General features: G+C 42.5%; 1 protein-coding gene and 1 long non-coding RNA gene across 5 annotated transcripts in view; one reads left to right on the top strand and one right to left on the bottom strand.

Moving 5' to 3' along the window:
• Positions 1-745: 745 nt before the first annotated feature.
• On the bottom strand, positions 746-16,752 carry LOC140707709 (uncharacterized). Its single transcript, XR_012087893.2, has 2 exons — positions 16,598-16,752; positions 746-1,053 (listed from the first exon to the last, which is right to left on the bottom strand). It is a non-coding gene; the product is annotated as an uncharacterized LOC140707709 (long non-coding RNA).
• A 4,247-nt stretch (positions 16,753-20,999) lies between these two features.
• The window catches only part of E2F7 (E2F transcription factor 7), a 44,670-nt gene continuing 39,281 nt past the window's right edge, over positions 21,000-26,388 (top strand). For 3 of the 4 annotated variants that reach the window (XM_073000350.2, XM_073000351.2, XM_073000349.2), the window contains exons 1-2: positions 21,488-22,223; positions 23,783-24,058. In XM_073000350.2, coding sequence (XP_072856451.2) covers positions 22,095-22,223; positions 23,783-24,058 — 405 coding nt within the window. In that variant the 5' untranslated portion in view covers positions 21,488-22,094. Of the gene's footprint in view, positions 21,440-21,487; positions 22,224-23,782; positions 24,059-26,388 lie in introns of those variants that run through there. The other variant, XM_020804179.3, reaches the window with a different exon arrangement.

Here is a 26,388-nt window from a genome sequence, read left to right as displayed (position 1 = left end):
AGATGCACTAAACCCACTATTAAAATTTTCTGAGGCCCAAATTAAGGTTTGTAGGAAGGTTTACGGCTGATAGGAATGGACCTGGCTTTTAAAAAAAATATTTTTATGTATTTGCAACCTCTCTAATCTGTGAAGTAAGTGGGATGCAGTGTTCATCTGTGTCTCTAAAACTGGTGTCAAATATCTGAAACTAAACTGAAGGAGTAAACAATCCCAAAGCAATAGATGGAAAACAAAAGGTAATATTTTCTTACATGAACTTATCCTCTCCCCCCCCCCCCCCACAATATCATTCAAGCAAAAAGGAAGTTGTTAATAGCTTTTCAGTTGACATTCTACCTTTAAACGGTGGGGAGGGGGAAGGGTTGTCTGCTAGTACCTTTGGACCAACATCTGATCAGAGGAAATCAAAATATGCTTTCTTCTTTTTATAATCCAACCATGCTTTAATTAATTAATGTATTGCTTGCACAGTTAAATGGAAGCCCTTCTCCCTGCAAGTGAACATGAATTTGGCAGTTTTGTAAGGTATCTTGAATAAGATTAATAGATTTCTCATTCCAAACCTTTATTTTGTTCAATACAAGGCAGCTAGAGAAATTTGATAGCATGTGGGTGCACTCCAAGAGGAAATTTTATTTCTTTTAAGGATGTTTCTTTGAGAGGTCTCCTGGTTTGCAATAAATTTGTAGCAGGAATTCCTATACATTTACAGTCTTACCCTTAAACATCCCACAAACAGATGTTTAACTTTTCCAAATTATTTATTTATTTATTAAAAATGGATCCCCCCCCTTACAACTGGGCTTACATTGTTGTTGTTTTTTAGTCATTAAGCCATGTCCGACTCTTCGTGACCCCATGGACCAGAGCACGCCAGGCTCTCCTGTCTTCCACTGCCTCCCGGGGTTTGGTCAAATTCATGTTGGTAGCTTCAATGACACTGTCCAACCATCTCATCCTCTGTTGTCCCCTTCTCCTCTTGCCTTCACACTTTCCCAACATCAGGCTCTTACATTACCGCCACATATATCAAGACTGGGCCAAACGCTTCTGCGAAAAAGATATAAATAAATAAATCAGCTAGTTTTGATTGCCATGATCCTGAAAAAAAAAATTTAAAAAAAGACTGGGTCAAACTAGAAAATACATTTTTTTTTCTTTTTTGCATAAATGCTCTTCCAAGTAGGAAAAGAAATCTGCTTGTCACAGCACATGATTTACCTCACCCGTGTACATAGATGGTATTAGTGTGCTTTTTTAGAAACATGACTGTAATCGGAAGGCAAACATGGACTTAATTTAAAAGTCTGATTCATGATCTAAGAGGAGATCCTGAAGTAAGAGGGGAAACTGGTCAATTGCAGGAATCGGCCTTCCCTTGATGATTAGTCTGCTTACAGGCTGTGTTTAGTCCTTGCACTTTCAGTGCACCTGCTGTGAGTCTTCCCAAATGTCCTTGCTGTCACGTGCCCACCATTCAGTTCTCCTTTTCCCAGACATTTGGAAAGACATGGGATATTAATTCTTCCCGTGTACCTTCATCCCCAAACATGCTGCATATCCCTAACCTGCGCCACAGTTTTTTAATAAAAAGAAAAAGGTCTGTTATTTTCTTTAAAAACTCAAAATCACCTCCCAAAAATGGATTTTGAAGAAATGAGTAAAAATTACATGTAACAATCAGTCACTATGCTTTTTTTCAGGGAACAATACTATTAGTAAGGCTATTATTCTGAAAGCAATGCAGTAACAGATCATACTACAGTACTTGCAACATGTTACTTCAAAACTCTGTGCCAGAGTAGAAGGACTCTAGCCAGCTTCCCCAGAGGCTTGCTGGCCATTTTGCCCGTCCCTCTCTTTCTGCAACACACTTATTTCCTAATGTGAGTGGAAGGGTACACCTCCCAGTGCTCACTCCCAAGAGTCCAGGCTCATTACTAGGCTGTCACTGCCATGGACAGTTCCTGTTGCCAGTTCCTGAGATTCCCAGGTCATCTTCTGAGAAGGTTTCCCACAGCAGAAGCATATCAAGCCCCAACCCATACATGCATTCAACAAGAAAGGTGTATAAATAAAGTAGGCATATAAAAATTTTATACAAGCACGATGGACGGACGGACGGATGGAATTCAGTTTTTTTACTCTACCCTTCTAATGGACAGGCTACTACTCTGGACAGCTTACAATAAGAACATCAACAACATAAACTAAAATTCCATAGTAAACAACATATAAGACATTAAACAAGAGATCAGACAAAACCTAGCTTAAATAAAATGTATAATAAGATCTAAGATGGTGATAAACAAAACAGTCAATCATAAAACTGTGGGCCAGCAAAAATCAGAGAAACAAAACAAAACATTAAATTAAAAAGGGCGGGAGTATGAAACCTCTGAGTAAAGAGCCAGATTTATATCTTTTCCCTGAAGCCAAAGAGAGTTGGGGGTCTGATGTACGTACTTCCACAGGAAGAGAGTTCCATAGCACCACTGAGAGGGTCTGGTTCCTAGTAGTGGATTTCTGGGCCTCTCTTGGAGTGGCCACCCATAGCATAATTGCTTGGGAAATATGAGTTGGATGGGAGATCCATCTGAGGGAGACACACTCTGACAAGTCCCAAACCATCCCCACCTTTCTATTCAGGTTAGATGCAAAATGATCACAGATATGCAAGTAGACTGTGCGGCACTTCCTCCAATCTAATCTGCCACCAAAGTTTAGATAGGATGGGAAAATAACTCCAGGGGTAAAGGAGTGAGACAGTACTATGAAATCTCATGGTTCACTCTCAGTCTCTGAATTGCAGTCAGAACATAACTCACATTGTGCCTGTATTATCCATGTGTAACACACCATGCCTTTATGGGCTTCAAGCAACAGCCCTAGAAAACTAGCCTGCGTTAAAGGTAATTGCTCCAATTTAGATAAGGAGATGTACGTATACATACCACTTGATGGTTCAAGACCGTGAGTTTAATTTGAGTGTTAAAGTAAATGTCCATGGATGCTAATTTGAATACGGACCAAATGCAGCAATAGTCCACCCCCACTGAAATTATCAGTTAAATTTTTATCCTGGCTTTCCTCCAATGAGTTCATGATGGCTTATATGCCTCCCTTGACTTTACCCTCATGTTAACCCTGTGAGATAGGTGAAGCTAAGACAAAGTAGCAGATACAGGGCCATTCGGAGAGTATCATGGCTCACTGGGGGTTAGAAACCGGATCTCCCCAATCTAGTCTACTATCCAAACCACTAAACCAATTGGCTCCCACTGTACTCTAAAAGCACTTATTTAAAACTCCTTGTGCATCCAGTTCCATCGGCTTGCAGATGCCCATTCATACTCTTGTGCAACTTGCTGCGTGTGATTAGACTTGTATCGGGGCAATTCAAATGTACATAATGGGTTTTGAAAGCATCTCAGCTACTGCTCTGTTGTTCTTCATTATTATCAATCTGACATACCGAAGATCTCATTGAATGATATATTTGCCATCTTTCCCCTTCAGGTGAAAATATGAATGTGTTCCTAGTGAAATAACTTGACATACAAAGAACCACAAGATATTATAGTGTTCAACACTTTTGATTTCCCATATGTCTCTCATAGCATAACTGGGGTTTCCAACCCCACCCTCAACAGATCAAATGACAAGGGATGTTCTCCCAATAAAAATGACCCTGGAGAGCACGAAGGAGACAATGTTGGAAATAAGTGTAGCTTTTTATAGAATCAGTCTTTGAAGGACTCTCCTTTTCCTCCTTTCTATATCCAGCTGCCAGTTTTATTAAATTCCAGTCAGATTCCAGGATGAAGTCAGAGTAGCGTGCTGCATATATATAACTTACAAAAATGTACTGTCTTGAGAATTCTGATTGGATACGCCCTAGGAATGAATAAATAAGCTTCTCTTCTGAGAAAAAGGAAGGAATTAACATAGTGAATGATACATCTAACTCATTATCCTGTCTCCAACAATGGCTCCATCAGATGCTGTAGAGCAAGACGTTTTTAAAAATTAAAATAAAATCTTGCAGGAGGCAGTTCGTCTTTGAATACTGTATTTCTATGATTTGCCATATGACATTCAGTACGTAATGTGCATATGAATTTTCCAAGCACTGTAAAAATTATCCTGTTTGATCCATTCCTTCAACAGTTCACAAAGGAGGCATCAGTGCAAAGCCAGTGCTGTAGTTAATGTGGCATAGAAACAGAAAGCAAAAGGTCATTGCATATCAGCTAAAACATTACATGATACCAAAGCACGGTATCATGGTGCAGTGATTAAACTGCAGTACTGCAGTAAAGACTCTGCTCATGGCCTGAGTTTGATTCCAGGCTCAGATAGCTGCTTCTGAAGCTGGTAAATTGAGAACCCAGCTCACTTTTTAAATATAATTGTTCATTTTTAGAAGGAACACCATCATGTTTCCTGGCCTGTGCTACTCATGCACCAGTCCTGATCTTCAAGTAACTGTACAGACAAGTGTTTCCACATCATGGCAAGGGAAACTCCTTGAAGCTAACCTTAATAACAATAAGGCTTGTATGCTGCCAAGTCAATTCTGACTTATGAATATGCTTTCCAGGGTATTCTAGGGAGAGAATACTCAGAACTCATTTACCATTCCCTTTTTCTTGAGATGCTTTGGGAGTGTGCAGCTTGCCCAAGGCTACTCAGGCTGGCTCTTTCCCTGGGATGCACAGTAGGAAATGCAGACAATTCCAATCGTAATATCATAAAAACTACAAGACTACAATCAGCAGAATTTAGGGAAGTTTTTAGTTTTCGAATTCTGGGAAGTATAAATGTAGAAAGTAACATTTCCAAGTGCTGATGAAACTTTGATGCACAATCACCAGTATCGAGCAGAAGTAGATGCGTCTTATGTACATCCGCTTGAGTTTTCCCAGTTATTTATTTGTTAAACATGTGGAACTTCAAGTTTCCTTTAAAACTCAGGGTCATTTAAGGAAAGCAATTTATAGGACTGAAGAGACTAGAGAGAAAACAAGCAGGAAAGCCCCAGTATTTGTGCAGATCTAGGGCATGTGCCCCTGTGGATCCCTGATTATGTGTTTGAGCCTTTGAATTTGCTTCATGAGCCATCCATTCAAGGCATGTCTTGAGAAGGGAGGGCTGCTCTCCAGCCTGCAGAACTGATTACCTACCCTTTCAAGACAGGAGTGGGGGGAGAGAGCCCTGTGCTATCTATTTTAAGCAGCATGTCATTTCAGCAAACTGCAAGCTATGTTAGCAACCTCTGTCAGCCCATATTCCGAGGATTTCACACAATTATCAGAGGTCACACAGCTTTGATAATTATTTTCACTTTTCACCTGCTTTACCAAAGCAGCTGTACGAGATTAATTTCAAGCTATGAGCGAATTCCCCAAGGTGCTGGAGCATCGGATTGCACAATGCTGCAGCTCATCTACTCAGACTACAGAAAACACCACTACAGCATAATTATGCAGTTTACGTCTGCCATGCCAATGGCAGCATTAGTGCCCTGGAGGCTAAATTCTAAATCAGAATTCCAAACATGAGCTCTTAAATTTTTTTAAAACTATCCACAAAAAAATTACAGAAAACAAAATGATCTTGCAATGTCTGTGTCAATTACAGAAATGCTTCAAAGCTGGTCGCAGCCAGATGTTTCACAGTTTCATTAAAGATGAGCACTGGGCAGTTAATTAAAATGAAACTGGCTAGCTGTCCTTAATGACAATTATAACTTTCCAATAGGCTTAAATCTGTACATAGCCTCAAGCATTAAAATGTATAATTGCCAGAAAACCTATAAAACATAACAACAATGAAGGTCCTGCTTTTTGGTTCCTGATATTTTAATCAAGTGACTGGTGGTCTCTTTTTACAAAGTCTTGGAATCACTGTGACACTCACCTTAACAGAATAAGCCTTCATGTTAAAGTTCAACTTTATGGCTGAAGTTATAACCATCAGCACCACCCAAAAACCCGCAGGGAAATAGAAGCAACAGATAAATACAGTATATCAGAAGTGAGTACAATCCCTCATATTTCATAAATATTTTAGTATATCTTTTCATGTGACAACACTGAAGAAATGACACTTAGCTGCAATGTAAAGCAGCGAGTATACAGCTTGTGTAACAGTATAAATGTGCTGTCCCCTCAAAATAACGCAACACACAGCCATTAATGTCTAAACTGCTGGCAACAAAGTGAATACACCCCTGAGTGACAATGTCCAAATTGGGTCCAAGAAGCCGTTTTCCCTCCCTGGTGTCATGAGACCCGTTAGTGTTACAAGTCTCAGGTGTGAAGGGGGCGCAAGTGTTATTGCTCTCACTCTCTCATACTGGTCACTGGAAGTTCCACATGGCACCTCATGGTAATGAACTATCTGAGGATCTGAAAAAATGAATTGTTGATCTACATAAAGATGGCCTAGGCTATAGGCAGATTGCCAAAACCCTGAAACTGAGCTGTAGCACATTAGCCAAGAGCATACAGCTGTTTAACAGGACAGGTTTCACTCAACAGGCCTCGCCATGGTCGACAAAGAAGTTGAGTGCCCGTGTTCAGCATCATATCCAGAGGTTGGCTTTGGGAAATAGACGTACGAGTACTGCCAGCACTGCTGCAGAGGTTGAAGGGGTGGGGTGGGGTCAGCCTGTCAGTGTTCAGGCCATATGCCGCACACTGCATCAAATTGGTCTCCAGGGCTGTCGTCCCAGAAGGAAGCCTCTTCTAAAGATGATGCACAAGAAAGCCCACATATGGTTTGTTGCAGATAAGTAGACTAAGGAAATGGATTTCTGGAACCATGTCCTGTGGTCTGATGAGATCAAGATAAATTTAATTGGTTCAGATGCTGTCAAGCGTGTGTGGCGGCAACCAGGTGAGGAGTACAAAGACAAGTGTGTCGTGCCTACAGTCAAGCATGTTGGTGGGAGTATCATGGTCTGGGGCTGCATCAGTGCTGCCAGCACTGGAGAGCTATAGTTCATTGAGGGAACCATGAATGCCAACATGTACTGTGACATACTGAAGCAGAGCATGATCCCCTCCCTTCGGAGAATGGGCCGCAGGGCAGTATTCCAACATGACAATGACCCCAAACACACCTCGAAAATGACCACTGCCTTGCTAAAGAAGCTGAGGGTAAAGGTGATGAACTGGCCAAGCATGTCTCCAGATCTAAACCCTATTGAGCATCTGTGGGACATCCTGAAACGGAAGGTGGAGGTGCGCAAGGTCTCTAACATCCACCAGCTCTGTGATGTCAAAAGAACTCCAGTGGCAACCTGTGAAGTTCTGGTGAATTCTATGTCCAAGAGGGTTAAGGCAGTGCTGGAAAATAATGGTAGCCATACAAAATATGACAGTTTGTGCCCAATTTGGACATTGTCACTTAGGGGCTAGCGGTTTAAACATTAATGGCAGTGTGTTGTTTTATTTTGAGGGGACAGCACATTTACACTGTACAAACTGTATACTCACTGCTTTACATTGTAGCCAAGTGTCATTTCTTCAGTGTTGTCACATGAAAAGATATACTAAAATATTTATGAAATGTGAGGGGGTGTACTCAATTCTGTGATATACTGTATGTCATCATGCCACCAGGAATGTACCTGTCCAATTTCATTTTGAAAGTGAAGTAGCATTGTGTGTGGATTAGTGCTTTGCATGGAAAAAATTTCCAGGTTCATTGACTCATGGAATAGTTAAGTTGGAAGGGCCCTATACGGCCATCAAGTCCAACCCTCTGCTCAATGCAGGAATACAAATCAAAGGATATCTGCTAGGTAGATGTCTAAGTTCCTCTTGAATGCCTCCAGTTTTGGAGCACTCACCACCTCTCAAGGTAAATGATTCCACTGCTGTACTGCTCTAACAGTTAGGAAGTTTTTCCTGATATTGAATCAAAATTTGGCTTCATGTAACTTGAGCCCATTGTTGCGTGTCCTGAGAAAATTCCTTCAGGTCCCACCATCTCCAGGTCTTGCTAGGTAAGAATACTAAAGAATCCCTGCCATTCAGAGTTGACAATACTGGACAATATGGACCAATGGTATGATTCAATATAAGAAAATTTCCTGTGTTCCTCTGGTCCTAACACACAAAGCCTCCGAGCCAGCAAGACTGTTGGCCATATTGTCTAGGAGGATTCTGGGAGCTATAGTCCAAAATTAAGCTTTGCTCTGCAACGGCCTTCTCCTATGACCTCCATGCAGGAATATTGTTATTCATTTCTGAAAAGATGAAGAGAATGGGATCATAATTAAAGGAACAGGATCTTTTGAGAGGCAGAGAGAGCATTCCATCAGAAAAATGGCACTCCTGTTTGGTATCTGCAACCAGGATGATGATGAAGAAGAAAACATACGAGGCACAGTCAATCAAAATTATAAAAACACTGACTGGTATAACACAGAGGTCCCAAAACCCTGGTCCATGGCCTGAGCCGGACCGGGCTGCGGAGACAGACCTCCCCCCACCCCTGCACACACTCCCCCCCCGCACAGCCCCTTTGCACTTGCACCCATGCACCTGCACCCATGCTCCCCTGCCCCTTTGTGCATGCGCACAAGTGCCCCCGAGTGCTGTCCCACCCTTTGAGCATGCACACGAGCATGTGCGCCCACACAAGTGCAGCGCCACCCTACATGCATGAGCGTGTGCACCCCTGAACAAGCGCCCACCCGCTCCTTTGTGCCCACAAGAGAGCACACTCCTTCACGCATGCACATGAGGAAAAGGGGGGTGCCCTGCGTTCCCTAACTGGTCCGCAGGGTTAAAAAGTTTGGGGACCACTGATATAACAGATAGAAATTTTAACCAAAAACCTAAGTAACTGTTAAATCTTGATGGAGAATGTATGCTGTCCCTAATACTGCCATTTTTGTAGCTCTGATGGTGTTGATGTTATACTAGGATTAATCCACATAAAGGACAGACATGGCTGGTATTAGAGCATGAGGAAATTTCTATCCTTCTGTTATGCTAGGACCACATGGATGAAGGAGATTCCTCAGATAATCACTTTGGAAAGGGAGGGAGTAACTGTGCCAACCAAATTAGCCTACCAGCAAACTTCTGTTGCTTTGGCCGCATGTTGCCTTCCACCCTTCTCTTCTCATTTTGTTTGACAACCAGAAGCCCACTTTTGGTCCATGGGCCATCAGCTGCCAAAGCAAGCATACTTAGGTCTCAATTCTGAACAACGGTGTATGAATAAAATAAATTAAAATAAAAGAGAATTGCCACCAGTTGGTGACTGACACCTATCTCTCCCCATTTTAGTTAAGGATTATGTACTATTCTTATTGTGTTAATACATTTAGGAAAAGAAAAGAAAAGAAACATTCTCCTGCATCTATCGAATGACATCCCTGCCATCTTTAATCAATCAGATGAAATGATGGTTTTCTCAATTTATAATTTGGCCATATTTCAAATATAGAAAACCATGTGTGTTCATATCAAAGCATAGATAAAATTCACATAAACACAATAAGTCAAAGGCTTTTAGGTATTTTTAACCTCAGGCTAATTTCAGCCAATTTTACTGAGAAAACTTGGTGAAGATTTTACTGAACAACAATAACTACAGATGTATTTGTGGTCGAGATAATAAAAGCAGCAAAACCCATATGGTGCCAAGAATAGTTTTCTATCCTGTGGCTATATTAGACAGGATGCTACTTGCCATAAGCTAAATCTTTTCAATTAATATTTGCTTTTAATGAAGGAACACTGTTCCAGTCTGTTTATTGCATCTAAACCCCAAGGTCAAATTTCTGGGTTCCTCCAACTAATCTTTAATTACATTTTCAGAGTCTTAATATGTTACAAATTTGCTCTGAAACCGAATTGCAAATCTGAACACACACCTGTCCACTGAGAACGTATTCTAACACATTTGGTATGATGAGTGGCAAATGTTTTCCCATGTGAACTGTCAGGCGAGAGACGTGCATGTGAAAACAGTTACTGTACTAATTTTCAGGGAATAGCAAGGGAAGAAAGATATACACTTTCTCCTTCAACAATGCTGAGGTTAAGGATGCTGGACCCCTGTGCAGATCAATATCCATTTATAATTCTTATGCCCCCCCCAAACCTGACTATAGAGCATAAACAGTTTCAGAAGAGGTAGCCATTTTAATCTGTGCTAGCATTACGGGGGAAAAAATGAAAATAATGAAGACAAAAACATTGTGGCACCTTAAGGACTAACTGCTATATTTTAATGTGAGCTTTCATGGACAAGTCTCCTTCCTCAGACAAAAGGACATAAGACTCTTTATATCTGAGGAAGTGAACTTGTCTACGAAAGTTCATATTAAAATGCCACAGTTAGTCTTTAAGGTGCCACAATGTTTTGTAATGTTTTTGTCTTCTTTATTTTTTATTTTACTTCTGGTTTTGCCTAATGCATAAACACTTGACCAACACATGCACACATACAGATCTCACCCAGCTTGCATCAGCCTCCTGGCAAGGTCCAGCAACCCCCCCCCCCAGATGCCACATGCAACCACGATGCTAGGAGATGGGGCCAGCTGGGCTGCCACCATCAGACTGGAGGCTACCACACCAACAATAACAGGGGCCTCAGTAAGCCCATGACCCATCTTTCTCAGGCCACTTCCTAGAGATAAATAGCAACACAGTGCTTATTGAATATTTATCTATTGAAAAAAATCCATGTGTAACCAAAACTGTGCTGCTCAGTCTAGTGCAATCCAAGGGAGAAAAGTAGTATGGAACCACACAGAAGCAGAGTAAGGGCAAGAAACCAATAACTGGGTGAACAAACTATGGCTTGTAAGCTTTAAAGACTTGGCTCTTTAGGCAGGCCTTCCCTTCTGTCAATTCTTGAATTCTATCTTCTTGTTTCCTATCATTTCCCATCTTGAATACACTATATTATTGATTCAATTGTTTACTGTTCACAATGTTTTTATGATATTTTATAATATTTGTAAGCCGCCCTGAGTAGACGCTGTCTAGGGGGGCAAGATAGAAAACTAATAAACAAACAAACAAACAAACAAAGTTTATGTGGCCCAAGGTTACTCCTGCAGTTCTTAGTCACTTCCTTGCACCACCACCAGCATCACCTAGCCAGAAAAAGAGCAACAAGTCTTCTCTTTGCTTTAACGTGTGTCTGTGGCACGGGAGCTGTTACTATTTCAGCAAAAAACAAACAAACAAACAAACAAAAACAAAGGGAAACTTGAGTTAGTTCCACTATTGTGTATGCGTGTTCTATATGGAATTGGAACGTACAATAGTCACGCACTGCCAGTAAAGGCACTTCATTCAGTGACATTTATTAGATAAATTAAGGTGCTTGTGCAGTGGAGATTTTAAAATGAAAGCTTTCTGCTTAGATCTTAATCCATAAAGAATTTCCTTAGTTTGTTACAATATAGCTGGCATGGTAGCATGCCCTCCAGTCTGACTACCATTATAGTCTAGAAATTTCGGCTGCACAAGAGTTCAGGAATGAACTTGCGCTGGCAGAGCAAATCCATGTTCTATAAGGCAACTTTGTGTAACCCAGGTGTTCTTGGGCTGCAGCTCCTAGAAGCCTTCACCACTTGCTGTGCTGGCTGGGGTTTCTGTGAATTAGTTCAAGCACACTGTGCAGAAACAAGCAAGCCTAAATGTAATTTAACAATTCAATTCTTAAAAAAAAAAACCTCTGGTTTATGAATTGCGCTTCTCTAGCCATGATTCAAAAAGCCATGAAATGGCCCAATATTGGTGCATAATATTATGGCTGTGTTGTCAGCAGGAAAAAGCCAAGCTTTATATAGCAAAGGGCAGCCTGAATGTTGGCAACAATGAATTGCACAGTGGTCTCTGTAGAGGCATACGCTGGGATTTTGATTCCTCACTGTGGCTCCTTGACAGGGGCTGGATTTGATGATCCACAAAGTTCTTTCCAGTTTAGCGATTCTCAGATGATGATGATTACACCAACAACAGCAGTCAAAATGATCTACAAGATACCCTCTTCTGCTCACTGCTATCCACACCTGTAAAACAACAGCACTGTCAATTGCTTTATGTTTGGGTAAGAAACGGTTAACTGATGAAAAGGGGAGTTACTGTAGTTTCTGGGATTCTCCTTTGCGTGGTGCCCCTTTGTGAATGGCAATGAGCACAAGAGGGTATCCTGTCGGGGCGTGGTCCCCACCCTCTTTGACAACAGGGACCAATTTAGTTGAAGACCATTCTCCCAAGGACCAGGGGGGGGGTACTTGTTATGTGGTAGATTGGTGGAGGATCGCTTTGAATCAAGCTCATTACATGTATTGTGCCAGGACAGATGAGTGGTGAGCAGGAGCAGGAAGTGAGCTGCAACTGAAGGTCTGCCTCCTGTTAGATCAGCAGCAGTTTAGAACCTAATAGAAGCACAGGCTCCTATTAGACTCTAATACCGCAGGCACAGCTGATCTAGCAGCAGGAGGAGGGGAGCAGGGAGCGAAGCTCTGCCTCCTATCAGATCAGCAGCAGCACTAGAACCTAACAGGAGCGCGCTGACAGGAGATGGAGCTTCGCTCGCGTCCTGGTCGCCGTTCATCTGCCCCGATGGCCTGGTCCTTCCGAGGCCACGGACTGGGACTGGTCTGCTGCCCGGGTTTTGGGGACTCCTGCTGTAGAACATCTTGACTGTTACCACCAGTGATGTTGTCAACATTCAGGCTGCCCTTTGCTAAAGCTTGGCATCCTTTTTCCTACTGGCAACGTGGACAACGATATTGTGCAGTGATATGTGGCCATTTCTTGGCTTTCTGAATCGTGGGTAAAGAAGCACAATATCCCACATTCATAAACTGGAGGTGCTCTGAAGAACTAAATTGTTTAATTACCGATCAATGAATTCAGTAGTTTGGCAGCACTATGTTATTAACCATGGGGGAAATTCTCCTTGCTAGGGCAAATATTCAGTTTGTCTCTTCTGTCAACAGGAGAAAGAACTAGTCTCATCATGGACTAGCCAGAGGATCTACAGCCATTCAACAAAGAAAAAAAAAAGAACAATATTAGCAACAGAGGTGGAAGGTGGCAGAAGAGCAAGTGCACATATGGGTATAAAAAGGCCCCAGGTTCTCATGGTGTGCTTTGTTGGCAACAGATGGACCTGCTTGGGGGCACAATATTTTGATGCCAACCTGGTTGAATACTGCCAAACAGACAGAATGGTCTATGGTCCACTGTGCAATCACTAGCAATTTTAAAATGAACTTGTACATACTGGGATCCTTAGGAAGGCTGGCTACAATCTTCTCTATTTGTAACCTGCCTTATGGTATTACAGTGGTGCCTCGCATTAACCTTCGCTATGCGAAAACATCGCTAAACGGGACTAAAAAAGCCTATGGCTTGAAAACTCACCGTTAAGCAATGTTTCTTCCATAGCGCCGCCATTTTCGCGCCCTCGGTAAGCAAGGGCAGGGCGCGAAAATGCGGCGCGGACCTTCCGGCGGCCATTTTGGAACCGCCGATCAGCTGTTCTCCCCCGCTTCGTTTTGCTAAGATCGCTAAGCGAATCGCTTAGCGATCATCGCAAAGCGAAAAATCGCCATAGGGGCCATCGCTGAGCGAATGCTCCAGCGATGGCCCGGACCCCCTCGCTATGCGAATTCATCGCATAGCGAAGCACTCGCTAAGCGAGGCACCACTGTATTTGATCGCTGTTACTGATTGATTGAACCCATTTGTATTCTGTCTTTCCTCCATGGAACATATACTGGCATACATCGCCTTCTCCCTCCCCAATGAATTTCTTCCTCACCATAGATAAGCCAGGGAGTTACATAGTTGACTGGGGGTGAGAACTTAGGTCTCTCCAACTTTATTCCAGAACTCTGATCATTGTATCACTCTGCACTTTGTGAGTGCAACTGAAAGCTTTCTGTGTGGAATCCCACTGCATTTTTAATATTTAAAAAAACAGATTAAATGAAACAAGTTTTAAGTACATTAAACAACTAAATTTCAAAGATGATTAAAGCTACCGCTATTTCTTGTGAGGTGCTTTGGTTCTGCGTTCACCCTACTCAAAGATCAACCACACTGTCTTCCGCTTGTAACCATCAGATGTTTTCCCAGTACCTGCTCTGCTTTTTTTCCTCACCACATGAGATATTTTAAGGAAGGAAAGAGGGATATAAATATAACAAAAAAGCAAATAAATAAAGATAGAGCAAGAAACAGGAAGTGTACATTTGAAATACTGGAGACATTTTTAGCAACAACCTGGAAAAGAGGATTATTTATCAGTCTTGGAAACAATGACTATAGAAAACAACAACACCTAACAAGAATAATTTCCTACCATGGTCATTAACATCTTTTCAACCCATGATCAACCTTATTCACATAAGCTAAATTAAAAATAGACATGAAGTGCATTTGATCACTTCTAAAACGTTACTAAAAATAAGTAATTTGTCAGGTAATTGAGACTTGAGAGACCCAAAACTGTCCTTTACAACAGTGGTCCCCAACGTTTTTGGGACCGCGGACCAGCTGATTCTCTGAGGAAGGCAGGTGGCCCACCCCATAAGTGCACGGGGGTGCACGTGGTCTCTCGAGTGCATGCGTGAAGCGGTGGGGGAGCACCCACCCTCTTACCAGCGCCAGTGTGAGCACTCCCTCACCCCTTCACGCAGGCGCAAGGGTGCCTGCACGCTCGCCCACGCGCCCACCCACCCCTTCGCGTGGGTGCTCGGACACTTGGGTGCATGTGTGAAGGGGTGGGGGAGTGTTCACGCCGGCGCTGGCACACACACACATGCGCAAAGCAGCTGTGGTGAGGGGAGTGCGTGCAGGGGGGCGGGAGGTCTGTCTTCACGGCCCAGTCTGGCTCAGGCCACAGACCGGCACCAGGCCGCGGACTGGGTGTTGACAACCTCTGCTTTACAACAAACCATTTAAAAAACACAGGTAAGCTGCAAGGGCAGTACTGTACAAGTAATTTCATGAATAAAACAGGGAATGAATGCTGAATAAGCAGACTCACACTGAAGCTAGCAGAAGGAGAATACTGCCTTAAATATTAAGGAGCAGAAACACAGAATACAAATATATTTTGCAATGCAGATTGTATGTCCAATGTTCCTCAATAAATTCTTTTTCAAAATCACTACATCCAACTAAGATTATTCAGCAGAGTAATCGTATCAGATACAGTTGTCTAATTGATAAAATGTACACAGGAAGGTGTTGGTGTTACAGTGGTGCCTCACTAGACAGTTACCCCGCATGACAGTTTTTTCGCTAGGCATTGACTTTTTGCGATCGCTATAGCAATTCGCAAAACAGTGATTCATATGGGGGAATTTCACTGGACAATGTTTGGTCCCTGCTTCCCAAAACAATTTTCACTAGACAACGATTTTGACAGCTCCCTCTGTGCTCGCAAAACGGGTGTTTTCGGGATCTAAGCTTTGCAAGACAGCTATTTAAACATCTGATCGGCGGTTCGCAAAGTGGCTTTCCTATGGCCGATCTTCGCTAGACAACGACGATTCTTCCCCATTGAAATGCATTAAACAGGTTTCAATACATTCCAATGGGGAAATGCTTTTCGCTAGACGATGATTTCACTAAACAGCTATTGCAGTGGAATGGATTACCATCGTCTAGTGAGGCACCACTGTACTTTGCTTTTTTATTAGCTGATTAATTTGTCAAACAATGTTATCTGTTGTATCATAGTTTTGCACTTGAACTAAACATTTAGCCCAACAGCCAAAGCCAGATAAGATCAAAACTACCAAAAATGAAAACCCAATAGCATTTTGTTAAAACTAATAGTTCTCAAGGAAATAAATTATATCATGAACATAATCATTTCCTATGCAGGAGGATATCTTTGGTGGGCATTCCAAAACTATGTACTTCAGAAGCTGGATTTGGCCTTCTAGGATTCTCACAAGATCACAGTCCCTTCATTGCAATTCTATCACACGACAGTTTCCCCATTCATTATACACTGTAAAAGGTAAAAATGCCTTTCCTAAATTTTAGTGACTGATAGAACTTTAAGACAAGCATATGGTGGTACTTTGGCCCCATGTTTTTTGCCTTTCCCATCTACTACTACAATGCAGTCCACAAGGACTCTGAAGCTGAACATGGCCCTCAAGATGACAGCTGAACATGCCTCCATGCTTGATGTACATCTTTGCCCTGTCCCTTCCACTTCCTTCATTTAGTCCAGGCAATCTTCAGACAGAAAGGTGATGCTATTGTTTTGCTAGAAACTGAGCTACACTCTGTCTTGGGGGGGGTAAAGGCTAGCAAAATCTCTGATAGTGGTGTTCATGCGCAGCTGTAATCTTCCACTGTGGCATTCTTCTCAAAACATACAACAACATGGCTCAAGGATTCTTCACATAACACATTAATACATTCCAAGTGAAGGAGATACATGGGACACAATCCCAATGGCACAGTGTTCATTTGACTGACACCCTGGAAACTGGCAATACGCCTTCAAAATGGCAATGGCCACCTTCTCCAAGAAGGAATCACTACAGACAATGCAGAAGTAGTCTCACCAATAGCAGCATGTAAGCCATCTTTCCTTCGCTGGAGCATGTAGAAGCACCAGGCATGGCAGGCACAGAAGCACACCCTGTGTCTCTGAGGCATTCTGGGATCACACTCACTAAACAGGACAGCATGTTGCCCTCTAGACATCTCATCTTGCTGCCTGCAGGAAGAGACAACAGATATATACGGTAGGTCAGTACACCCACATCACACACACAAGCACAAGCAAAATAATACGTTTGTCAGCAAACCATGGATTGGGAGGGTACATACAATCATGGCAAAAAAATATTGGCACCCTTGCAATTCTGTTAGAAAACACAACTCTTATCTCAGAAAATTGTTGCAGCTGCAAATGTTTTGGCACTCACGTGTTCATTTATTTGGTTTGCATTGGAACAACACAAAAAAAGCAGAGAAGAAAAGTCAAATCTGATGCAATCCCACACAGAAACTCAAAAATGCCAAAAAAGGGGCCAAAATTATTGGCACCATGTCTAAAGTGTAAGAAATAATTGCTTTTCAAGCATGTGATGTTCCTTTAATTTGTATTTAGACACACCTGCCACAAGTAAGAGGTGTGGGCAATATAGTAATCACACTTACAACCAGTTAAGATGGAGAAAAGTTGACTCAACCTTTGTGTTGTGTGTGACACAACATTCTCTCAATTACAGAGAATTGAGAGGATCTGAGAGAAATCCTCAATTACATTTGAGTGGATTTGAGAGAAAACATTGTGGAAAAACATCGATAATCTCAAGGCTACAAGTCCATTTCCAGAGATCTTAATGTTCCTGTGTCCACTGTGCTCAATATCATCAAGAGGTTTACAGCCCATGGCACTGTAGCTAACCTCCCTGGATGTGGACAGAAGAGCAAAATTACTGAAAAATAATGAAGGGTTATTCGAATTGTTAATACAGAACCCAGATTAACTTCCCAACAAATTCAAGATGATCTGGGTACAACAGTGCCAGCTCTCACTATCTGTTGCCATTTGAATGAAAAGAGATGCTATGGTAGGAGACCCAGGAGAACACCACTGCTGACGCAAAGGCATAAAAACGCAAGATTGGAGTATGGTGTGCCAGAACCTATGTGACAAAACCACAATCCTTCTGGGAGAACGTACTGTGGACAGATAAGACAAAATTAGAGCTTTTTGGTCAAGGACATCATGGCACTGTTTACAGAAAAAGAAATGAGGCATTCAAAGAAAAGAACAAAGTCCCAACAGTCAAACATGCTGGTCGTTGACCGTAATAAAGTACAGTATTCATTCATACAGTCAAACATGGTGGAGGTTCAAAGATGTTTTGGGGTTGATTTGCTGCTTCTGGCACTGGATGCCTTGACTCGGTGAATGGTATCATGAAATCGGATGATTACCAAAGAATTTTGGGGTGCAATGTAGTGTCCAGAGTCAGAAAGCTAGGTCTCCACCAGAGGTGGAGGTCATGGGTCTTCCAGCAGGACAATGACCCGAAAATGAAACTTCAAAAGGCACTCTGAAATGGCTACAAAATGAATCCCATAGAACACCTGTGGAGAGATCTCAAAACAGCAGTTGAGAGAAGGTATCCTTCAAATCTGAAGGCCCAGGAGCAGTTTGCAAAACAAGAGTGGTTCAAAATTCCAGTAGATATAAGAAACTCATTCATGGTTACAGGAAGCAATTGATTTCAGTTATTTTTTCTAAAGGAGGTGCTACCAAATATTAAGTGAAGGGTGCCAATAATTTTGGCCAGTGCATTTTTGGGTTTCTGTGTGTGATTGTATCGGATTTGAATTTTCTTCTCTTTTTTTGTGTTGTTCCAATGCAAACCAAAGAAATTAACATGTACCAAAACATTTGCAACTGCAACAATTTTCTGAGAGAAGGGTTGCATTTTTTGACAGAATTGCAAGGATGCCAATATTTTTGGTCATGACTGTAATGTGGCTGGCTGGATAGCTCAGTGGTTTAGGTATCTGGCTGCAAAGCCAGAGGTTGGCGATTTGATTCCCCACTGTACTTTCTGTAAGTAGAGCCAGCCAGTGTGGCCTTGGGCAAGCTATGCAGTCCCAGAATGGCCCCAGAAGAACAGAATGGAAACCACTTCTGAGTATTCTCTATATGGAAAGCCCTGAAAAGGGACACCCTAAGTCAGGACATCAACATCTTCATTATCATTATTCAGAAACACCAGGCACAGTTATATAATGTTATAAAAACATTGACTGGTATTATATAACAAATACAAGTTTTAACAAAAAAACCTGAGTATCTGTTAAATATCAACACAGTATGTATGCTGTTCCTAATATTGCCGTTTTTTGTAGCTCTGATGGTGTGATTTTTGAGACCTGCAATTGCTTATAGTACTGTGTGAAGTTTCTTGATATTGTTGTGGGTTTTTCGGGCTCTTTGGCCGTGTTCTGAAGGTTGTTCTTCCTAACGTTTCGCCAGTCTCTGTGGCCGGCATCTTCAGAGGACAGCACATTTCTTTGTTCTATTACTATTATTATGTCTGGTGTGTTATGTTCAAAGTGTCTATCCGTTTGGATCCAAAAATCCTACAAGATCTTGACTTTCTCATTTTCTGACACCTCCTCTACCTGACATTCCCACGGATTTTTGGTAAGTTATATTTTTTGCATAAATTATTATTATTATTATTATTATTATTATTATTATTATTATTATTATTATTATTATTATTATTATTATTGTTGTTGTTGTTGTTGTTGTTGTTGTTGTTGTTGTTGTTGTTGTTGTTGTTGTTGTTGTTGTTGTTGTTGTTGTTGTTGTTGTTAAGTTCTGAATATCCTTAGGATATTGCATCGGTTCCATTGCCTGTTTCAGGTGGCTGTGCAAGTTTGATGACAATAGTAATGATGGCAAATCTCCATAAAAATCTAAGGCTCCCTATCTCTCAAACATGCAGTGCTTTAGAACTACTGAGCACATTAACTTATGTGTGGCCAGCGTGCTACATATTACAGATAAAATCTCCCATAGGTGTTATATGGTTGGAATGACCTCACACACAAATTATAAAGATTATTTCCCCTTATAGAATATGCACATAAATTTTTAACCAGACTTTGATAGGCATCCCTGCACATACCTGATGATGAAACTGCTTGTAGGCCACATTTGCTATGTTCAGTGCATGCTTTTACTAGAAGGAAATTTCGATTTTGATTTAAAAATAAAATAAAAAAAGCCCACCTCACATCATGTAAGTACTGTATGTGACAAATTGTTTTTTTTTGTTTGTTTTTTTTGTTTTTTTTTTGGCAATGGATGCATATAGGTAAAGGTAAAGGTTCCCCTTGACAATTTTTGTCCAGTCGTGTTTGACTCTAGGGGGCGGTGCTCATCCCTGTTTCCAAGCCATAGAGCCAGCGTTTTGTCCGAAGACAGTCTTCCGTGGTCACATGGCCAATGCGACTTAGACACGGAACGCTGTTACCTTCCCACCGAGGTGGTCCCTATTTATCTACTTGCATTTGCATGCTTTCGAACCACTAGGTTGGCAGGAGCTGGGACAAGCGACGGGCGCTCACTCCGTCGCATAGATTCGATCTTACGACTGCTGGTCTTCAGACCCTGCAGCACAGGCTTCTGCGGTTTAGCCCGCAGCGCCACCACGTCCTTCGCAGCGCCACCATGTCCTTCGCAGCGCCACCATGTCCTTATGGATGCATATAGTGGATTCAAATTAAGAAATCAAAGAGTTACTGTTTCTTGGTAGTGGTTGAAGGAGATAAACACAATTGTATACCTGCTGTATACAACTTTGATGTATCAGGTCTGTAGGATGTGTAGACTTTGCATTTATTGATCTCTTTTTCTGTGGGGTTACACGATCTTTCCCCCAGTCTTGATTGGTGACTAGAGAGAGCAGGACATACACGTTTGGAAATGTGCAAGTGTGGAATCACAAGAGAACTTGTGACCTCACCACAGAGAGTTACTCTCTGACTCAATTCACGTAGTTTTCACAAACACTAATCTGCCCGTCGAGAGCAGGTTTGTTTGTTTCGTAACCTCCTCCTGTGGTGAAATCACGGTTTAAAAGGTAAAACCTCCACGGGATGCATGTACGTGGGTACATTTCCTAGCCCCTAAAAGCTTAGGGGCCAATTTCAGCAAGCGAAAAGGCTGCTAAGCTGAAAGGCTTGTGCAACCGCGGCCAGACGGGGAGGACGGCATCAGGCCGCCGCCTCCACCCATTCGTAGCGTCCCCAAGTTTTAGGTTTCCCGGCCCCATCTGTTCCTTTCGCTTTCTTCTATTCTTCAATGAGCCGCACTGAAGTGGCCCCCGCCCTGCCCTCACAAAAGCGCCGGGGCGGCTCTGCCCTGCCCACTCCTCCTCGGGGGTCGAGTCCCTCCCGCCTCAGGCTTCCCAGGTAGCCCAAGGTGGGAGGAGGGGAACAGTAGGGGGGGCGGCGGCGGCGGCGGCAGCAAAGGCGGGGAAACCGTCCAGGCGGCCCCGGCGAAGGCGCGGGACCCTGAGACAGAACGCGCCGAGACTAGCGCCAAAACTCTCCGACCTAGGCTTCGAGCTGATTGGCGCGAACGCCAGGGGGACGCCCCTTCAGGAAGCGTCTGATTGGCCGGATTGTAAAAATATGTTCCAGGGCGCCAGAATAGAAGGTTTAGCGCCTAGTGGAATCTCCACGACAGCAGCGAAGTAGCCGGTATAGGCACGTAGCCTGTTGGAGGAGGAAGGGGGGGGGAGGAAGTAGCAGTTGAAGCTCCTTGAGAGACACCCCAATGCCCTTCAGACGCGGTCCGGGTTTGATAGGGCCCGGAGGAGCTGCAGCGTCCCTTTGAGAAGGAAATCTCGGGAAACGTAAGTCCTTAAAGGTTGGGGGGGGGGAGACTTTTTGGGGGCGGGAAAAAGGGAGGCGGTTCGCATAGACTTTGCGTGTATTGATTTCTATGGGTTACACGGGAGCTGTCCCGTCCTGGTAAAAAGGACAAGAAAGAAGAAAATAAGTCTTTCCCCCCAGTCTTGATTGGTGAATAGAGAGATCAGGATATTTTGATGAATGAGGAGAGGGCGCCCTGGTTGGGCAGGGGACTCTCCCGCGCTCACTGTACGGGAGTTACTGAATTGTCCCCGCCTTGTGTTGCGAAAAGGGCACTCGAGTGAGTTTCGCTCCATTCAAAGCTGGGATTCCTCCTCCAGGTTCTTTGCGCCAAAAGTAACCGATCCCTGGGCGAACTCTCTGAACTTCAAAGACCAGATTCAAGGCAAGGTCCCGTTTCCTACGAGCTTCCCGCACCGCCGACCCATTGCCAGTTGCAACTTTTTTCTCTTGGTTCTGGAGATCTTTCCAAACAATTCATCCTCCCCCCCACCCCATGGGACCTCTCTTTGGGGGGTGGGGAGGAGAAAGGTCGGAGAATCTTTGTGAAGGTCAACATTATGTTGTTTTGGAGGAGGAGGAGAGGGGAGGATACTTGGTCTGAAAATAATTATTTTAGGTGGGAGTTCATGTCAGATGCTGAAGATCTTGTGCCACTTCCAAACTTTACAGATGGAGGTGAATTGTTTAACACTAAAAGATCTGATCCGCCCAGGACATGGAAGAATAGATTTTACAGATGAAGATGGGGAAAATGCACAAAAGGTAAGAAGAAAGACCTGGGTGCCTAAATTATTCAGTTTGGTATATTTTAAAGGTGGGCGAGACCTTAGTGGGAACTTCACTCATAATTCGCTAATTCTTAGTTTGGGCCAACATCTTTTTTTATTGCTGATTTCCTCGGAAGCCAGTTTCTGAAATGTTGCCCTTTTAAGGACATAAGGAATCATTTACTTTCAGTTAATTACAGTAATCAGATTTTTGCAGGGTGTTTGCAATATGGGGATGGGATTATAGGCAATCCTGTCAACGCAGTCCTCATTGGCTAAAACTTTTCAACAGAACTCCTTATGCTTGTAAAGGGCTCAGCCTGACACGATATTTAGCATCATGTAGCTGAGTAAAAATGGTCTTTTGTGAGCCAATGTCAAAACAATGATACTGTGAACCTAAAGAAGTATTTCCAAGTCAAACAAAGACAAAAGCAAATGCATCTCTTGTTATTTGCAATGGCTTCTTAAATGTTCAGTGTGAACTCAGAATATCTGTTAAGTGAGATATTCCAGAGTTCTTGGCTTGACTTAGTTCATTTTGTATAGTTCTGAATTTGACAGTAGCAGTGAGGGAAGGATGCCTCTGACTTTTTCACTTTTCCCCCACCCAAAGGTATTGGAGGTTCAGTTTACACTGAGAAAGCAATAAGGCACTGGGAAGAGAGATTAGGCACCTCCCTCCAGGGAAGGCATATTCCAATTGTATTTAGGGGCCCTTTCCCATTAAGCTAAAAACAAAATTATTTTTGCGATCAAGTGACTAATCTCTCTTTACATGTGTTGGCTCTAGAGCACTGGTTCTTAACCTTGGGTTAGGAGTTTTGGACTGCAACTCCCAGAAGCCTTCACCACCAGCTGTCCTGACTGGGGTTTCTGGGAGTTGCAGTTCAAAAGCATCCGAGTAACAGAGGTTAAGAACCACTGCTCTAGAGCACAAGTTTTCATGAAGTCGTTGAAATCTGATACTACAGATTTAAGTTTAATTCAGTGGGTGCATAAACCATCCCTTAACATTTTTTTATATAGTGAAATTTGCATGCGGCTTGCATAGAAGTGAAGAAGGAAAAGAAGACAGGGCAGTGTATTGACAGTATATAGACAGTGCATGCAGTGTGTAAATAATTTGTTGCCCTCCAACATAGTAATTTCCAATGTGGTTCTTGATAGTAAAAGAAAAAAAATGCACCAAATTGTTTACCACTGCAAGTATCAATCCGCTTAGGTTGCAGAAGCATGGCTGGTACTCTCAATGATACTACAGACCTTACAAAAGTAGCCAGCAAAACAGGCACTGCAAGTCTGATTGAACGATGTGTTTTTCTCCTTTGGCAAGTTTAGCCAGGTCTTGGTGTGAGTAAATGAGTATCTAAACAATGACACAAGATTTGAGAAGCATTGCAGTGGTGCAGCAGTTTTCAGTCACAAAAAATGGATTGCTAATATATGCTAAAGCTCTGGAAGCTTAGGGTATAGGTTAGTAAAGTACAGTAGTATGTATTTGTTGCGTCCCTGTCTCTCAATTGTCTCTAAATTATTTTCTTTTTCTGACAGGAAAACATATTTGATCGACCCCGAATGATCCCAAAGACTCCAATGAAAAATGAACCCATTGATTTGTCAAAGCAAAAAAGCTGTATCCCTGAAGGAAGTCCAATTACACCTGTTAAGCTGACTGATAGGCCCCTGACAGAACCATGGACCCCTACAGCTAACTTAAAGATGCTTATTAGTGCTGCTAGTCCTGACATGCGGGACAGAGAAAAGAAAAAAGAGCTCTTCAGACCCATTGAAAACAATGAATTCAACAACGTTTTTCATTCTTTGCAGGTAAGAAGTAGGCCACAGCAGATTTATTTGCAATTAGCCATAGTTTGGCATCCGCAGAAACAAAATAATTACCACTGTCTATGTATTTCTATATATAAAAAAAGACTCTGTTGTTGCTTTCTTCGGGGTGATTCATAAGAATCCCGCTAGGTTTACTGTACATGACTCAGCAAATAATCTAGTCATCTCATTTTAACCAGTGGAGAAAGAGTTTTTCAAATTGTTGCTTATAGTGCTTCTTTCTAATGGGTTCCTAACATTTCATTGAAACTTTGTACTGACTATTTTTAGAAGTTGTCTTCCTGTTTTATTGTGGATGTTGCCTTTTGTGGGAAACTGTGGCCATCACTATTCCATTGAGACCCCTAGACTGGTAGTTGGGACAGCACATGAGAAAAGAGCCTGAATTTGTCTGCTCCCACCTCCTGTCCCCACCCCATACCTTCGTCTTCAAGTTGAAGGAAATTGTAATGGAGCACCTCTGCTAAGCATGGAGGCTAACCATGCAATCTGGAACCTTAACAAATCAGTGTTTCCTGCCATACTTGAAAGCTTCATGCATACGGGAACTCTGACCTCTTCTGGTTTTTGCTCCCCATACGAAGAGAATGATAGTCTAATGGAGAATGAGTATCGTTATCATCATTTACTGAAAACATTGCCTCGTGCCTTCTAGTGACTTCAGGAAGCTATTTTGCTATTTCCCCCTCTTCTTGGTCTATTTCAAGTGACCTCTGGTTTTGAAAAAATAACCTTCTATCTGAGCATTAAATATATAGCTTCCACACTGCAGTCTCTCTTTCTGTTTGTTTTTGTTTAGTCGTTAAGTTGTGTCCGACTCTTCATGACCCCATGGACCAGAGCACGCCAGGCCCTCCTGTTTTCCACTGCCTCCCGGAGTTTGGTCAAATTAATGTTGGTAGCTTCAATGACACTGTCCGTCCATCTCGTCCTCTGTTGTCCCCTTCTCCTCTTGCCTTCACAGTTTCCTAACATCAAGGTCTTTTCCAAGGAGTCTTCTCTTCTCATGAGATGGCCAAAGTACTGGAGCCTCAGCTTCAGGATCTGTCCTTCCAATGAGTACTCAGGGTTGATTTCTTTCAGAACAAATAGGTTTGATCTCTTTGCAGTCCAGGGGACTCTCAAGAGTATCCTCCAGCACCACCATGCAAAAGCATCAATTCTTCGGCGGTCAGTCTTCTTTATGGTCCAGCTCTCACTTCCATACATCTTTCTGTTTAGTTGCTTGTAATTTCCTGCCAACCTAACAGTTTGAAAGCATGTAAAAATGCAAGTAGATAAATAGGTAGCACCTCGGTGGGAAGGTAACGGCATTCCATGTCTGGTCGCGATGGCCACATGACCACGGAAATTGTCTTCGGACAAACGCTGACTCTGTGACATGGAAACGGGAATGAGCACTGCACTCTAGAGTCGGACACGACTGGACTAAATGTCAAGGGGAACCTTTACCTAACTTACTGAAAGTGAATATTTTCCATTTATTTTCCTTTTGGGACTTCAGCGATGTATAGACAGCTCTCTAAAATTGTTCTGCTTCATTTCTTCTCAGTAATTCTTCTATTTAATCAAACCACTTTGATATGAAAGTTCTCACAGTGGATTGTAATGTTGTATCCCTTTGTCTGTGCAGGTGAGTGCAGAGGCGGTATTATGAGGTGGTAGGGTGGGATTGCATTGCTGCCTCGGATCCCCTCGCTGGGAGAAAGGTGGCCTATAAATGATGCAAATAAATAAATAAAAGGTGGTGACTCCCTGAGTTGTGGTGCCCCTCTGTGACAGTTGCCACCATGGGTATTCTTGAGATTGCGCAACAACTTCGCTGGTATTCTGTGGTGCAGGAACTGCCACAGCACCCCTCCCCTCTGCACTCTACATGCAGGGAGAGCAGAATTTCTCCTACCCTTTGGGGAAGAGAGGGAAGGAAGTAAAAGGAGACCCCGAGGCACACTGTGGAATTTTATCAGGGCACTTATATTTGTGGTAGCAGAAATGCTGCCTATTTCAGCAGCAGGTGGAATGTGCTTCCCGCTTCATTGGGCTGCTTTCATAAGGCCACTGCTTGGAAGAGATTAAGAGCCTGGATTTTTCCTAAAAGCAAGAATCCATGTAAAAGAATACCTTTCGTTTCCGTATATCTTCAGCAAGATTTTCTTTGGAAGGATTAAACAGTTTTTCTAATGGTCCTTTGATGAATTTCTCTATATACTACTTTCTCTTGGTTCAATATACCAAATGTTTCCCAGCTATATTATACTTGCTGCTTTTCGGTAGAACAGTAATCCCTGTTTTTAGAAAATGTCACTCAA

This window comes from Pogona vitticeps, chromosome 5 (genome assembly GCF_051106095.1).
Source record: "Pogona vitticeps strain Pit_001003342236 chromosome 5, PviZW2.1, whole genome shotgun sequence".
NCBI classification, from domain to species: Eukaryota; Metazoa; Chordata; class Lepidosauria; order Squamata; family Agamidae; genus Pogona; species Pogona vitticeps.
Note: the sequence above shows the minus strand (reverse complement) of the source record. Positions and strands in the feature narration are given on the sequence as shown.